The sequence below is a fragment of the Equus przewalskii genome, chromosome 15 (assembly GCF_037783145.1).
Source record: "Equus przewalskii isolate Varuska chromosome 15, EquPr2, whole genome shotgun sequence".
NCBI classification, from domain to species: Eukaryota; Metazoa; Chordata; class Mammalia; order Perissodactyla; family Equidae; genus Equus; species Equus przewalskii.
Window position 1 is genome coordinate 43,371,939 of NC_091845.1, and position 15,079 is coordinate 43,387,017.

At 40.3% G+C, this 15,079-nt stretch overlaps 1 protein-coding gene across 5 annotated transcripts in view; it reads right to left on the reverse strand.

The window, feature by feature from the left end:
- Positions 1-6,840: 6,840 nt before the first annotated feature.
- Positions 6,841-15,079, reverse strand: part of ZKSCAN7 (zinc finger with KRAB and SCAN domains 7) — a 30,805-nt gene continuing 22,566 nt past the window's right edge. For 2 of the 5 annotated variants that reach the window (XR_011527016.1, XR_011527017.1), the window contains exons 6-8: positions 14,521-14,618; positions 13,443-13,566; positions 6,841-8,795 (exon numbers count right to left, since the gene is read on the reverse strand). Coding sequence is in view for 3 of the 5 variants with exons in the window: in XM_070575668.1 (XP_070431769.1) it covers positions 7,629-8,481 (853 nt within the window). In the remaining 2 variants the exon portion in view is untranslated. The remainder of the gene's footprint in view (positions 8,796-13,442; positions 13,567-14,520; positions 14,619-15,079) is intronic. The other 3 variants (XM_070575666.1, XM_070575668.1, XM_070575667.1) reach the window with 3 other exon arrangements.

Consider the following 15,079-nt stretch of genomic DNA (forward strand, 5'->3'; position numbering starts at 1 on the left):
TTCATTCTTTTACATGTAAATATCCAATTCTCTCAGCACCGTTTATTGAAGAGAATCTTTTCTCCATTGAGCATTTTTGGCTCCCTTATCAAATATTAGTTGACTGTATATGCTTGGGCTTATTTCTGGGCTCCTAGAGATATTTTTATCACAACTCTGGGGTAGTGATACTGGCATCTACTGGGTAGAAGCCATGGATCCTGCTAAATGTCCTATAATGCACGAGACAGCCCCACACAACAAGGAATTATACAGTACAAAATGTCAATAAGACCGAAGTTGGAAAAATCCATATTTCCACCTGGTATCATTTTTATTCTGACTGAAGGACTTAGTTTAACATTTCTTGTAGTGCAGGTCTGCTAGTGATTAATTCTTTTAGCTTTTTAATGTCTGAAAATATGTTTTGCCTTTGTTTTTGAATGATATATCGACTGCTCTAGAATTCTAGGTTGGCAGTTTTTTCTTTCAGTGCTTTAAATATGTTGCTCCATTGTCTTCATGCTTGCAATGAATCCAACAAGAAACCTGTATAATCTTTCTTCTTCCTCTGTGCATAATGCGTTTTTCTTTCTCTGGCTATTTTTATGATTTTGTCTTTTTGACTGGTTCTGAGCAGTTTAATTATGATGTACCTTGGAGTCGTTTTCTTTGGATTTACTCTGTGCTTATTGTTCTCCAACTACTGAGGCAAGCCCCTTCTGAGTACTTTACCCAATGCATAAAAGAATTGTAATTTTTGTCTGGCTTGTGGGAACAAACAGTCCTTCTCGCCTTGCTTTTGTACCTGGATCTGTTCACTCAAATCCTTTGGAATGGTTCTTTCCCCAGCCTCGGATAAGTTTCCTCATATACATGTGTCACTCAGTACTCTGCTGGATATCCTAGGGGGTGGATTCACAGATCCCCAGAATTCTGTGTAGTTCTCCCCCCGCCCCCCGCCCCCGAGTACTGTCTTGTGAACCCTGCCTGCCTTGGTCTCCTTGGATTCTTAGCTCTCTCTCTTCAACTCAAGAATTGTGCCAGGCTCTACCTGGCTCCCCCTCCCTGTACCACTGCCTGGGAACTCTCTCAAGGCCATAAACTAGGGCACTTATAGGGCTCACCTCATTTGTTTCCCATCTATCAGGGATCATTGTCTTTTGTTGCTGATATCAATGTCTTAAAAATCGTTGTTTCATATATTTTGTCTGGGATTTTTTGTTTCAGGCAGAAGTGTAATTCTGGTCCCTGTAACACTAGTATGGCCAGAAGTGGGAGTCCCTCCTTTAGTTTTATTCATGTCCAAGTCTCTCCTCATTTCTATTGTTTTCTTCAACCCATGAATTATTTAGAAATGTGTGTTTAATTTCCAAATGTATGTGTTTGTTAGCTAACTTGAATTCTATCCTAACTGCATTACGATCAGTGTAGAGGACATTTTGCTGCACTGTCTGGATTCCCCTGGATTGTCCCCCTCCCCGCCCCAGCTTACTAGAGGGGCAGGCTGAAAGCCCTCAACTGTCAGCCAGCTCCAGGCATTCTCTTCAGCTGAAGAAGTCTACCTCCCCCAAGATCATGCTTCCCCCACCTTCAGGGTAGCGCGGTAGAGCTTGTGTTCAAGGACTGGTCAGTGAAGAGGCATAAAGGCCCAGACCTCTCACTTCAAGTTTGGGCAGTTTTGAAAGGCGATGCCAGTCTGAGTCTGAAGGCAACAAAGGCAACAAAGGCAACTCTGTGACTGCCACACAGCTAACTTCTCTGTCTGCTAATCCTGCTTTCTTTGCTCTCCCTCAGGTGTTAATCCCAATAACACTCTCCAATAAATTTGCTGCGTTATCCTCTCTCTGAGTTTACATCTTGAAAAGCTCAACTTAAAACAATTAGATAACTCAATTTTTAAAAATTTGCTAAATTTTAAATAACTGTTCTATGTGTAATTGGAAATGTACATACCTAATTTTATATTATTTTCTTGGTATAGTGTTTCCCAAATTTGAACCCTAAATTACTATGAGGATTGACTCATGACTACGAATAATTAGGGAAACTGTTATTTTCCACTTAAATCCCAGGAGAAGTCCCACAAGCTTCCTTGATGTCTTCCTCTGCTCTTAGGTGACTTTTCTAATGCATGCTTTCACTGAGGATGTAGCCCTGTAAACATCTGCGCTTCTTCTGGAGACCCTAGTTCCAATTCTCCACCTCTCGCAAGCCCAAGGACTCAAATCCTGCCCTCGTGGCTGATAAAATCTAAGTCCCTTGGTGACCAAGATCACCAAACTGCCTCACGGCACCCACGGCATCATCACCCACTTACCTTGCTGGCTTCCACTTCTTCATTTTAGGCTCCAAGGATTTACTTCACTTTCTTGAAAGCCTTTTAAAAGCATGTTTAAGTTTTATCCAGCATTTCTAGGTTGTTGTGTAGTGAAAGGGCTCTATGATGATCTATCTTGCCATATTGTTCTCTTATACTTTTTAAAAACATGAATCTCAGCTCAATTCTGTGGTTAAAGCAACAGTGCAGATGTGACAGCATTTTCTCTCAGGCTCAGTAAACTGCTTGCTAATTTATCAAGATTATACAAACTTTGGTTTATATCTCAATAATTTTGTGATTTATAGGTTCTTTTGAGGGAAAATGAACAATCATTATAAAAATAGTTATGTAAAGAGTCAAGACTCCTAATGGAAAATTTTCTTCAATCCCCACTGTGAAAGTTTTGTTTTATATAGCTTCCTAGGCCCTGTTCCAGATATGTTGATTTGGTGGACCTGGGAAATTTATCTGTATGATGAATTACCTCTTGAGATTCCCAGATTTAGAGTTCACTGGCCTTAGCTTCAGAGAATGGTTACAGCTTTTGCATGTCTACAGTCCACACAAATTATGCCACATGGATTTGAAAAGGCCGGTGGGAGGAGTGAGAACTAGTCAGGTCCTGTATGCGTGTTGCCAGAAAGGAGTTTGCCATCTCCTTTTTCACCTCTCACAAACCTACCTTCTGGAGCAGAAATGGACTTCAGGGAACATGGCTGGTTTTATACAGCCAACTGAGAGCTACATAGTAGTACGGGTTTGAAACACAGATAAGGCCAGAGAGGAGGAGTAGGACAATAACTGGCTGTATAAGTCCTCTAAGGAAATAAGAGAAGGACACTTTTAATGGCTAGAGAGCTCTCATTTATGTACTATGAGTATGAAAATAATAAGCTTCATGTTCTGTTTGAATCAGAAACAAACCAGAATCACTTCTTCATTCCCATAACAGCACTTAAAGTAAAGCAGATTGAACTGTTTTCTTCCCACTCTGAACAAAGGCAGGAAGCAAAAAGAAAAAATTCAGTGATATTTATAAGTAAATAACAACAGATATTTATTGGAGGAATTATAACTATTTCCTGCAAAAACAATTTTATGACTCTAGTTTTATAACATCAGAGGTGGTTAAAGATAGTCTAGTTTCTAAAAACAATCCAACAATATAAGCATACTATTTTATTTATATTGAACGGAAAAAAAATCAAAAAAGGAAGTCTCTCAGTAAGGATACGGAGCTGAAATGAAATTTAGTCTTATGGGTTTTATATGCAACAGAATTATTCAGCTATTTAAAGCTCTTTTTTGTTTCAGTTTTCTTCTCAGTTCCATGTAAGACCTAACACAGTACACACCATGAATGAAAAATATAAGTCTGGGGAGACACTTTCCTCTCTGCAGGATTCTTTGTCTTTCGTATTTCCCTTTAATCAAGCCTATATAAAGTAAGAATTTATTTCACACTTTTCTCTCAACTAAAAAGAGACATATATATTTGTATTCCACACAAGAGCAATTCTACACAATTAGGATGTCTGTGGCTAAAAATATTGCTTCTTCATATTCCTTAGGAATATTCAGGGTACTAAAACATAATTGAATAAATGTGAATGCACAAGAAGTCAGTAGATGACAAGAACAGGGATTTCAAATGAGCTGGGCTTTTGGTGGAAAATAGAGAAGAAATGGCAGTAGAGAGAGGTAAATGGGTTGAGGGAGACAAAAACTAGCAATTGAGGGACTGCGGGGGAAGCACACCATTAGGGAACAGCCAGGTTTCCATTAGAACAGGAAGTTGAAAAGAACACATTCAAAGAGACAGACCCTGAATTCCAGAGTGCATCATGAAAGGGCTTGAAAGGATGGTAAGAACTGCAGAATTAAACTCTGACTGAAGGAAACAGCTGATAGTCTTGAAAAACTCCTAGAGGAAGGTAGGTGATGAGTTCAAATTATATTGCATGATATTTATCTGAAAGGGTACAGGGACCAATTGTCAATGTTTACTCTTGCAGCTCAAGACAGGTATCAGCCTAGAAGATGGGTGAGGGCCTCCTCAAGGGTCTAGGATCTTTGCTTGCCTAGGGCAAGAAATGTGAAGATCTGTATTCAGATCTCTGGGTTTGAGAAGACATGATATCCTTCCTAGAAGGTACTTACTCTTGAAGATTACAAAGTCATCTAAGAAAGCGTATTTGAAGAAACAAGTTCAGACACTAGAACACAGTGATGGGAAATGTTTTGGTCAGAGAATACCTCCTCAGCAATATAGGAAGCATCAATAACTCTGCTCAGCAATAATAAATGCTCAAAAAAAAAAAAAAAATTCCCTGACAGGCACACTCAAAGCTAACCGCCTGTTTTCTTTTCTTTTTATTGAGGTCACATTAGTTTATAACATTATATAAACTTCAGATGTACATTGTATTTCAACTTCTGTATAGACTCTCATCATGTTCACAACCAAAAGACTAGTTGCCTAATTGCCTGTTTTCGTAAAGCAGTTTTGGCAGGGCCAGTAGACAATCATGAGTAGTTTCCACATAGCAAATCAGCAGGTGAGGATGGCTGGCATGACAAAAGGCATGGAACACTATAGAAACCCCTTCTAAAATTTTAACAGTACACACAAGGGAAGAATGATGGATGTGGCTTACTGCTGCAGTTTTGTTTAGTCACTGCCACATGTGGGTTACCCTAGCCTCATGTCCACCCAGACTCTTGGGGGAGTGCCCACCCAAGAGTGACCATGTCAACAGTCCTATCCCCTGAATCTGTTCCAGAGCCTCCAAACCTTGCTTTGAATAACTATGCAAAGAGGGACTGTTATATCACAAAATTATATGTAAGCCACTTCCTATCAAAATAGGGCAAAACTAAACAATCCCTTTTCACAGACAGACCCTTCACACCTTCCCCTTGCTTCTTTCCAGTAACAGCAAGGAAGAAATATATAATCCTCAAAACTAAATTATGAGGTGCAGAAATAGGCCCTAAATCTAACTTCCTTATGAAGCCACGATCAAATAATTGTCCAGATACAATCACCTTTCATAGAAGTGGCTACCCAGGAGAATCCTAACTGGTCTCCCACTCACATGTAGAACCACCACGATGGGTAGAGACACTTTGGTGTAATAAAGAAGGCAAGGACTTGGAAGTCAGATCCGAGTTCAGTCTTGGCTCCAACCACTTACTAGCCAGTCACCTAACCTCACTGAGACTCAAGTTTCTTGTACAAATATTATCAGGATTGAATGGGATAACATATCCTCAATAATTCTGGAAACAATAAAGCACTATGTGCATAAGACAAATGGCATTAAGCTTAGGGATTCACTGTATAAAAAGAAAAACTGGCTGAGTTAAGAATGGGCAGAGTCTAGGTGCTCCCAGATGGATTTTAAGCTAAGGACTTGAAAAGCAGAGGAAGCTAGTAAGCACCTGTAGAATTGACTGCTCAGCATTCCTCCCTTCTTCTGGGAAAGGTTTTCTCAACAATAAGAGAAAGGAACCTTCAGAAGAGGAAGCCTCAGCACCTTTCCTCACTTCCCGACTCTGAAGGAGTGTGTGAAGAAAGTAGCTTGCAGCAGCGACCACCATCTTGTAACCAAAGTTGCAAAAAATGAAAGACAATATGTTGAAAATTATGGAGTTAATGTGGAAATCTGATGAAGTGCTACGTTGCCAAATCAAATTTGGAAGTGCTTACCTCTAGACTTCTTCTTATGTAAACATTAGTGTCCCTTTTTTTTTTTTTTAAAGATTGGCACCTGAGCTAACAACTGTTGCCAATCTTTTTTTTTTTTTTTTTTTTTGCTTTATCTACCCAAATCCCCCGGTACATAGTTGTATACTTTAGTTGTGGGACCTTCTAGTTGTGGCCTGTGGGATGCCGCGTTAGCACGGCCTGATGGGCGGTGCCATTGCGCGCGAACTTAACCACTCGGCCGTGGGGCCAGCCCTAAGATTAGTGTTCTTAAGGTTTAAGTTACTAGTACTTGGTATTGTGTTCATTACACTTTAAAATATCCTAAATGCCACCTTAGCTAAAACTTTCCATGAATCACTCTCACTAAGTGTTTAGAAATACTGCTCCAATGTCCTCTATTTAAGCTATTATGATTTTCCATGTGCTGGGCTTATCACACATTCCAGGCATTATCTCATTTAATCCTTACAACAACCCTGTGAGGTAGGTAGTTATTCCCTTTCTACAGATAGTATGAGGCTCAGAGCAGTTAAGTGACTTGAAAACTGACAAGCTAGTGCATGGCAGATCTGAGATTAGAACACATGTCTCTGACCCCAAAGTCTGCACCTTTCAGCTACTAAACCCTACATAACATGTGAAGGCAGAGTCTTCCCCCAATTTTAGATTATGCTGACTGTATTTCTTTAAAGGTTATGAACTGCAATTGTTTCAATTTCATAGGAGACATTTTTTCTTGCTTTGTAGACATATATTGAAAAGATGGAGCTAAGTTGTTCTCTATTATTTGCATATCCTTCTACAACTGTCAAAGATGAGGATGTAGTAAATTTTTGCTGTGTTCTTTTAATCTAACAGTGATCAAGTACATGAATTATGCGTTGTGTTAACAACTGTAAAGTCAGCTTATCTTAAAACTGCAAAAGACCAACAACTGGTATTTATGATTTAATAAACAGGAAACAAAGCTCTAAAAGGAAGTGACTTGCTCATGGTTCCACTGCTACTAAGTGCCAGTATTAGGGTGCAATCCCAGGATTTTTGAGTCTATGTTCTATGTGCTTTTTATAACACTGTTGAGTGAAAATGAGGATGTACTCATTGCATTTTAAAAATATTGTAACTTTCCGGAATATAAAAGTAGTACATTCTCATTGTAGAAAATCCAAAAAGCATAGAAAAGTATAAAGAAGAAAATAGAAATCACCTATAATCCTATCACCCAGAGATAATCAGTTAATGTTTTGGTTTGGTATTATTTCATTCCCATTCCTTTCCAATGCGTAAATGTTTTAAAAAATTTGGATCATACTTCATTGTTTTTTCTTTATCTTCCATTTTTCCAAATCATTTCCCTCATGGCATTAAATATGCTTTAAAAAGGTTTACAATGGCCGCAAGACCATCATTCATTTAAACCCTGTACTGTTAAAATCTAGTTTTCTTCTTTCAGTTATATATGATGCTGGCATGAATATCCCTTCTGTTAATCTTTGTCTACTTCTCATTACTTTCCCTGTATGGATTCTTAGAAATAGAATTAAAGTTGATGATACTGAAAAACTGCTTTTCCAAAAGGTAGCAATTAGTCCTACTACCAACAATACATGTTATTTATGAGGTTTCTTTCTCCTCATTATGTTTTCTCTGGTGTTGAATAAGTTGTGAGCTATAACGATAGGCTTTCCCACACTCACTACATTTATAGGGTTTCTCCTTAGTGTGGGTTCTCAAATGTAAAATAACTTGAGAAGTCTGCCTGAAGGTTTTCCCACATTCGTTACATTTATAGGGTTTCTCTCCAGTGTGAACTCTCTGATGATCAATAAGGTTTCGATTAGAAGTAAACGCTTTCCCACACTCGTTGCATTTGTAAGGTTTCTCTCTACGATGAAGTCTCTGATGTTCATTAAGGGTCTTCCTTAAGATGAAAGCTTTTCCACACTCATCACATTCATAAGGCTTCTCCCCAGTGTGAATTCTCTGATGGTCCATAATCTTTGTATTAGAAACACATGTTTTCCCACACTCTTTACATTTGTAAACTTTTTTTCCTTTGTGCATCTTCTGATGTTGAGTAAGGTTTGAACTACGGCTAAAAGCTTTCCCACACTCGATACAAGTGTAGGGCTTCTCCCCAGTGTGAACTCTGTGATGTGAAATAAGACCTGAACTCCGACTAAAGGCTTTCCCACACTCCTTACATTCATAAGTTTTCTCCCCACTGTGGACTCCCTGGTGCCGAATGAGGTGTGACTTACCACTGAAAGATTTCCCACATTCACTGCATGTGTAGGGCTTCAGTCCAGTGTGGATTCTCCGATGAACAACAAGGTTGGAGCTATGACTGAAGGCTTTTCCACACTCCTTACACTTATAGGGTTTCTCCCCTGTGTGGATTCGCTCATGTACTGTAAGGTTGGCACTCTGACTAAAGGCTTTCCCACACTCAGTACATACATACTGTCTCTTTTCAGCCTGAAATTTCTCGTCTGTAGCAGGGTCAGAGAACTGACTACCATCTTTTTCAGATTCTTGGTCACTCACTTCTATGAGTGTTTTATTAAGTGTCTTATGTTTGAAGTTTCTCATCTTTCTCCTCATTTTCTCTTTCTTGGGGCATCACAGTGGCCTGTTGAATCTTCTCTTTCCCTTCAGAGCAGCTTTCTAAATTTTGACTTCCTTGGCAAACCTCTGTGAAGTTCTCTTAAAAGTACGAGATTCTGATTTTTCAGGGATGATACTTTGGAATCAATACCTCCTCAGTTCCAGTTTCAGCACCTGACAGAAGAAACAGAAATTGTACATGTCACCTGTTCTATATATTAGAGGAAGGAGAATTATCCAAGGATGACAATCTGTGGTAGACCACAGGGTTTCACATGGAAGAGTTAAGTGTTCAAAGGCAGGGGGAACTGATCAAAAAAGATGAGAAAAATGAGGTTAGACATAGAGACCAAGGTACAGCCTTATGGAAAGCCAGGGCTAACAGGAGCCCAACAGGTCTAACATCAGAATGAGCAAAGACTAGTACAAAATCCACCCTGGTTTCTTCCTGTCTCATGCTCTACTCCTAGAATTAGGGCCATTTAACTCCTAATCTGGTCCCTAGAAAAAACACACTGAAAGATGCTTAGTTCAGTAGCTCAATGACTACTCTTCAGATCAATTTGACTTTTACTTCTTGCTGACCTATTCCCCTAGTACCAGTAATATAGTCACTGGCACAAGATAGGTGCTCAAGAATTGTTTTACAGAATAGCAATTGGGATTCAGTCTTAGGGTATGACTAAGATTTTGGTTTTTTGCTCTAGTCCAGGCACTAGGCCCCTGTCTACATCCCTTGTTCTTACACTCTGTCTTGATAGGGGTAACATAATTCTTCCAATATTGGAGCCTAGACACATCATAGCCTACTCTGTAGATGCCAGTCTATAACTAGATCCAGTCGTAGGTGCTAGTTCAGTCTGTCTGCTTTTCACAAGCTGTTACTCGGACAGACCGAGTCTACTGGGTGGACCTGAGAGGCTGAACTGGGGACAGGGTTCATTAAAGCACGGAAGGGGAAACTCTGATAGGACCTTGCATGGCATAAGGGTAAAGTATCTAAAGATGGCAAAAGGGTGAGAGGAGAGGACAGCACAACCAAGAAGGGCTGATACATGAAACCAATGTCAAGAATGAGCAGGAGTTTCCCAACTGGTTTGACGTGAAACTCTGGACATAGAGATAACCCTAGCTGACCTCAAATCTAGAGGTAGCTGGGTCATAAAAGAAAACTGAAAGATGACTCCATGATACTAACACATGACTAATTTTCCTTTTACTATGTTCTTTTTCAGACTTGTCCATGTCCATAGTTATACAGTTATAAATATACAGTAGATATAATTTTGCATCCTACTTCTTCCACTTAATTTTTATAAGTATTTTCATACATTGCTATTTAATTTTCATATGATCATTTTATGACTACACCACCAATTGAATTCATTATAATTTATCTACAGTTTTGCTGGTGTTGGACATTTCTGTTGTTCCCCGAGGTTAACCTCTATCAATAATGCTATCACAATCATTTTATACATATAAAGTTTTTTTCCTATTGAAATATATCCCTAGGATAAAAGTTCCACAAGTGAGTGATTGGGTCAGATGGAATGAAATCGTTTTGCAGTATTACCTACTGCTTTTCAAAAAAGTCTGACCAGTTTCCATTGTCTCATAGCTTCTTGATAAATTGAGACACACTCTCTGAAGGAGGAGATATCCAGTGTTGAGTGCTCAAGAGAAGCAAGAAGAGAAAAGAACTGTGGAGGTTGGAGTTCACATCTCAGAAGTGCGGGTCCACTGATGCCATACACAGGCACAAATACAGACTCACACCCAAGATATGAAGGGTAGGCAGACAAAATGGTGGGGGAGGGTCGATTCTTGCCAGGATCCTGAGCACATTCCTATCTTGCTGCTGGTACCTCTCCTAATCAAATAGAAGGAAGCAGGTGGGGGAAACTCAGTGAGAACCCAGGGGACTACAGAGCAAAGTGGGATAGCAAGTGAAGCCACCTCCAGAGAAAGTTGATGGTTCTTTCTGAGTTTTCTTTTCCATTTTTCTTCTTCTCTGAAACTTTCCTTTCTCTTTATATATTTCTTATACTAGTAATTATTGAGCACTCTACCCTATACACATTTCTGTTCTGGGTCTAATACAGGGAAAATTTTAAAAAGCATTGTTGCAGAAAAGAAGAAAATAACTATCGTGGGATGAATAAATGAGTGAATGAACAGGTGGACAAGGTTATATATTTACTGTTATGAAGGCCTCTCATTGTGCGGGCAAATTGTCTTCTGCTAACCTGTATTATTTCTTAATTCTTCTTACAGTATTACTTATGGAAAAGCTGGGAAATGACTTTAGACGAACAGATTCCCATAATTACTAGAACAAAGAATTTTAGAGATTCAGAATGAGACAATGCCTTGAAGCCAGTCACTGGATGTCTTATTTCTAGGCATGGCCTATCTGAAGCTCCCCAGTTAGCTAGTGCACCAACTATTCTACCCTTAAAGGCTGGTATGGGAAACATCAATCTCATGGCCTTCCGGGAAGAGGTGTCCAGGGAAAATGTTAATAACCAGGTATTTACATGGCTCTGTCACAAAGCAATAAATATCATTATTGAATGCAAAAAGAAAAAAAAAAGCATTGTTATGTACTGAATGCGTCCCCCAACCCCCAAATTCATATGTTGAAGCCCTAACCCCCAACGTGACTATATTTGGAGATGTGACCTCTAAGGAGGTAATTAAGGTTAAATGAGGTCATAAGGTTGAGGCCTTAATCTGACAGGATTAGTGTATCCTTATAAGAAGACATAGGAGAGAGCTCACATGAAGAAGGTAGTCATCTACAAGCCAGGAAGAGAGTCCCCACCAGAAACCAAATCAGCTGGTCGCCTTGATTTTGGACTTCCAGTCTCCAGAACTGTGAGAAAGTCAAGGTCTGTTGTTTAAGCCACCCGGTCTATGGTATTTTGTTATGGCAGCCCAAGCAGACTAATATAAGCATGAAATATCATACCTACCTTTAAGGAGCTTACAATGGAGTAAATGGCAAAACGGGAGAGCAATTATAAACTTACAAAGTACCCAATCAGGAGACGAAGGGGGCCAGGGGAGGGAGTGATTACTGGGGCTTGGACTGCTTGGGGAAAGGTGCTTTAAAAATGCAAAACTTTGGCAGAGCCCCAGAGGGTAAGCAGGAATTGTTTCTCAAAAGGAAGTCTGCACAGGGCCAGTGTACTCAGAAATAAGCCGGAGACTACCCCATCACATAGGTTCACGAGGGCAGGGATTTTGTCCATTTCATTCAGCATTGTGTGCTTAGCTCCTAGCACAGTTCCAGCTACATAGCAAGCACTCAAAAAAAATTTTTGGTGAATGAACAAATGAAGGAATGAAAGAATCAAGTTGCCTGAAGTGATACGAGCCAGAACACTGAAATTATGGGGCAAAAAATACGGATATAATTTGATGATCAATGGGAAACAAGTTCTAAACAAAAGAGTGAAATCTATCCTTAAATTTCTTTCCCCACTCCATATTCTTTTTTCTACCTTGCTATTCTCCTCTCTTGTTACTTTCCTTCTCATTCTCACTTATCAAGAATATAGTTTTTCAAGCATTACCATTCATTTCTGCTAGTCTCCATACTTCCCTCCACCCCTCAGCACTAACTGTTTTTCTCAGCTTCATGAAGTGGAAAACAGAGGAGAGAGGCATCTGGGGTATCCCATGAAGAGTAAATTGAGAGAAATAAAAAGAAAGAATCCAAGAAATGCCACCTAGGAGTACAGTGATCATATATTCTAGTTTTCCCAGAAGAGTGCTGCTTTATACCTGCTATTCCAGCATCATTATTAATAGTGGTCCCCTTAACTCACAAAAGTATCCCAATTTGGACAATAAATTTTGTATCATCCTACCCAGGAAAAGAATGCTTTAGGAAGACTAGCCCAGATAGATTAGAGGTGAAAAAAAGAATGGAGGAAGGGAAATGAGTTGGGAGACAACTTTAGGAATGCAGTATGGGTGACCATTAGAGGGTTTGCCACATTCTATGCGCCCAATAAATGTTTGTTGAATGAATGAGACAGCGAGACCGTGGTCCAGAATAATGACAGGACAGAGAACAATGAAGTCCAGGTATTTGCAGGAAAGTGTGTGCATATATCAGATTGGATATAGACAATGACTGAAGGAAAGAATTCAGGGTCATCAGGTCTGAATATCAAGAATGGTACCATCACTAAGAAAGATGGAGATGTAGGAAAACACTTTAGACAAGAGGAGGAAAAATATGTCAGGAATGCAAATTTGAGAATAAGACAGAGGGGAGAGGAAGTCATGAAAATGTACAAGCTTGCTGAGCTAGAGATTTTGTTTAGAAGGACAGGTAGGGAGAAAGAGAAATGCATAAGGATGCGCTGTAAGGAAGGATAGGGTGGGTCTGGGGGACCTGAGGAGGCAGCAAGACTTGTAAAGAGATCAGGGAGGACCGAGTCTGAGGAGAGTCTGATCAAGAGAAAACATACATATTTGCTCTTTGTCTGACTGGATGGGAAATTCCCTCAGAAATCCTGGAAGAATTCCCAGGCACTAGGAAGGTGGAGTCTTGGCTGGAGAAGTAGGAGAAGGGACAGATGAGGCCATAAGGCCAACAGGACACTAGGGTATCCAGGCAACTGTGCACAAAAGCACAATCTCAGACAACTGGATGGATGAGATGGATGAGGCCCCACAGATCTCTGACCCACAAATCCCTGAGACTGATGGGTGAGTGCTCTCATCTCATGACCACCATTCCTTTCAGGCTGCGAGGAGCTCACAAAGGTCTGAGTCCTATTCCCAGAGAGAAAGAGGTTTTACCTGGGCTAGGTTGTATTCCTTTAATTCGCCAGCATCACCTGCCTTTTCAGGTCCCTCTGAGCAGTGGTCACATGGTCCTTGGTTATTAATTAGCTGCAATGAAGTGAGGAATAAGAGGTAATACCTGAAAATAAATTCCAGAGAGACAGATGAGTGAAATGTAAAAATTGAAAGGAAAAAAAAAGAACTAGAAGAAAATATCAGGGGACTACTTGATCTCAGGGAGAAAGGCCTAAGCCTTAAGCCTAAAACAAAGGCTGACACCGTAAAAGAAAAGCTGATAGGTTTGACCATATAAAAATTTCTATACTTCAAAAAAGCACTGTAACAAATCTGTAATATAAACTAGAGTTGACTTATACTAGAATTATTTGTATGTATGTCTGTGTCACTCCTCCTCACATGTACACATTGAACTGTAAGCCCCAGAGAGCAGGGACCATGATACTCCTATGTGGATCCCACACAGTGCCTGGCACAAAGAGGGCTCAGTAAATGCTGTTTGATTTGAAATGTTAAACAAGTTCAGGATTGTATCTAATTCTATTCTGGGTGTAGGGATGGTAAGAAGTACATCTTCCACACATGACCACCACCATGCCTCCTCCAACTGTCCATCCCTTTTGCTCGTCATATTGTCTGAACACCATGACAGTATATTTGCATTCTTGGCAATTCTGTCTCAACAAGGCCATCCAAGGGCCTAAATTTGCTGAGATTGACTTAGTCCAACTACTTAGGAGATTCTCAGAATGTTAGAGCTAGAAGGAATCTCCTAGACCTCCCAGTCTCATATCAAAATGTAGAGACGGGGAAACTGGAACTTAGAGGAGAACTGGGACTCAGGTCCAAGTCTCCTGACTCCTGACACCCAAATTTGAATTCTATTACATCAACCTTCCTCCCATCCCGAAACTCTACTCCTCCAGGTCCAAAGCCCCCCCACCCCCCCAACTTCGCTGCCTCTCCGCTCCTCGACAGCCATCCAAAAATGCTCCCTTTCAGCCCTGGTCCCCATAATCTCTAGCAGGCAAGATCCCTGTCCCCAGACTAACTTCACAGTATAGGTCTCACCTACCCAGCACAGACAGCCTCACTCCAACGGATCTGCCCAGCACAGATTTTGCCTCTCTTCCTCGGGTTTGGTGAGGAAGTTCCTAATAGGGTCTTGAATCACTGTAAACAGATAAAAATAACTGACTTCTTTGAGAGCTCAACTCCAAGGGGACACTCAGGGCACTGTCCCATCCCAGGGTAACTTCGCTTCCTATAGAACTGTGAGTAGTAAGGATGATCATTCCCATTTTAATGATGAGGAAATGAACCTTCCAGAGATGGAACATCTTGCTGAAAGCCGTATGGCTAGTGAGAGACAAGTCTTCTGTGCCTGAAGGAAATCCTCATTCCATTACGCCAGAGTTGTCCTTTCACCTGTTCTGTTGATATCTAAAAGTCTCCATATTCTCCTCTAACTGCAAAATGCATTCCAACTGCAATCCAGCTTTCTAGGGAAAGACTGCAGAAGGGGAATGAGAAGGGAACTTTGCTGACTCAAGCGTCTTTAGAGAGACAGGAAGAAATAAGGCTTTAAAGGGATACCAGGAGAATTTTTTTATGATTACCCATCCCTTAGGATT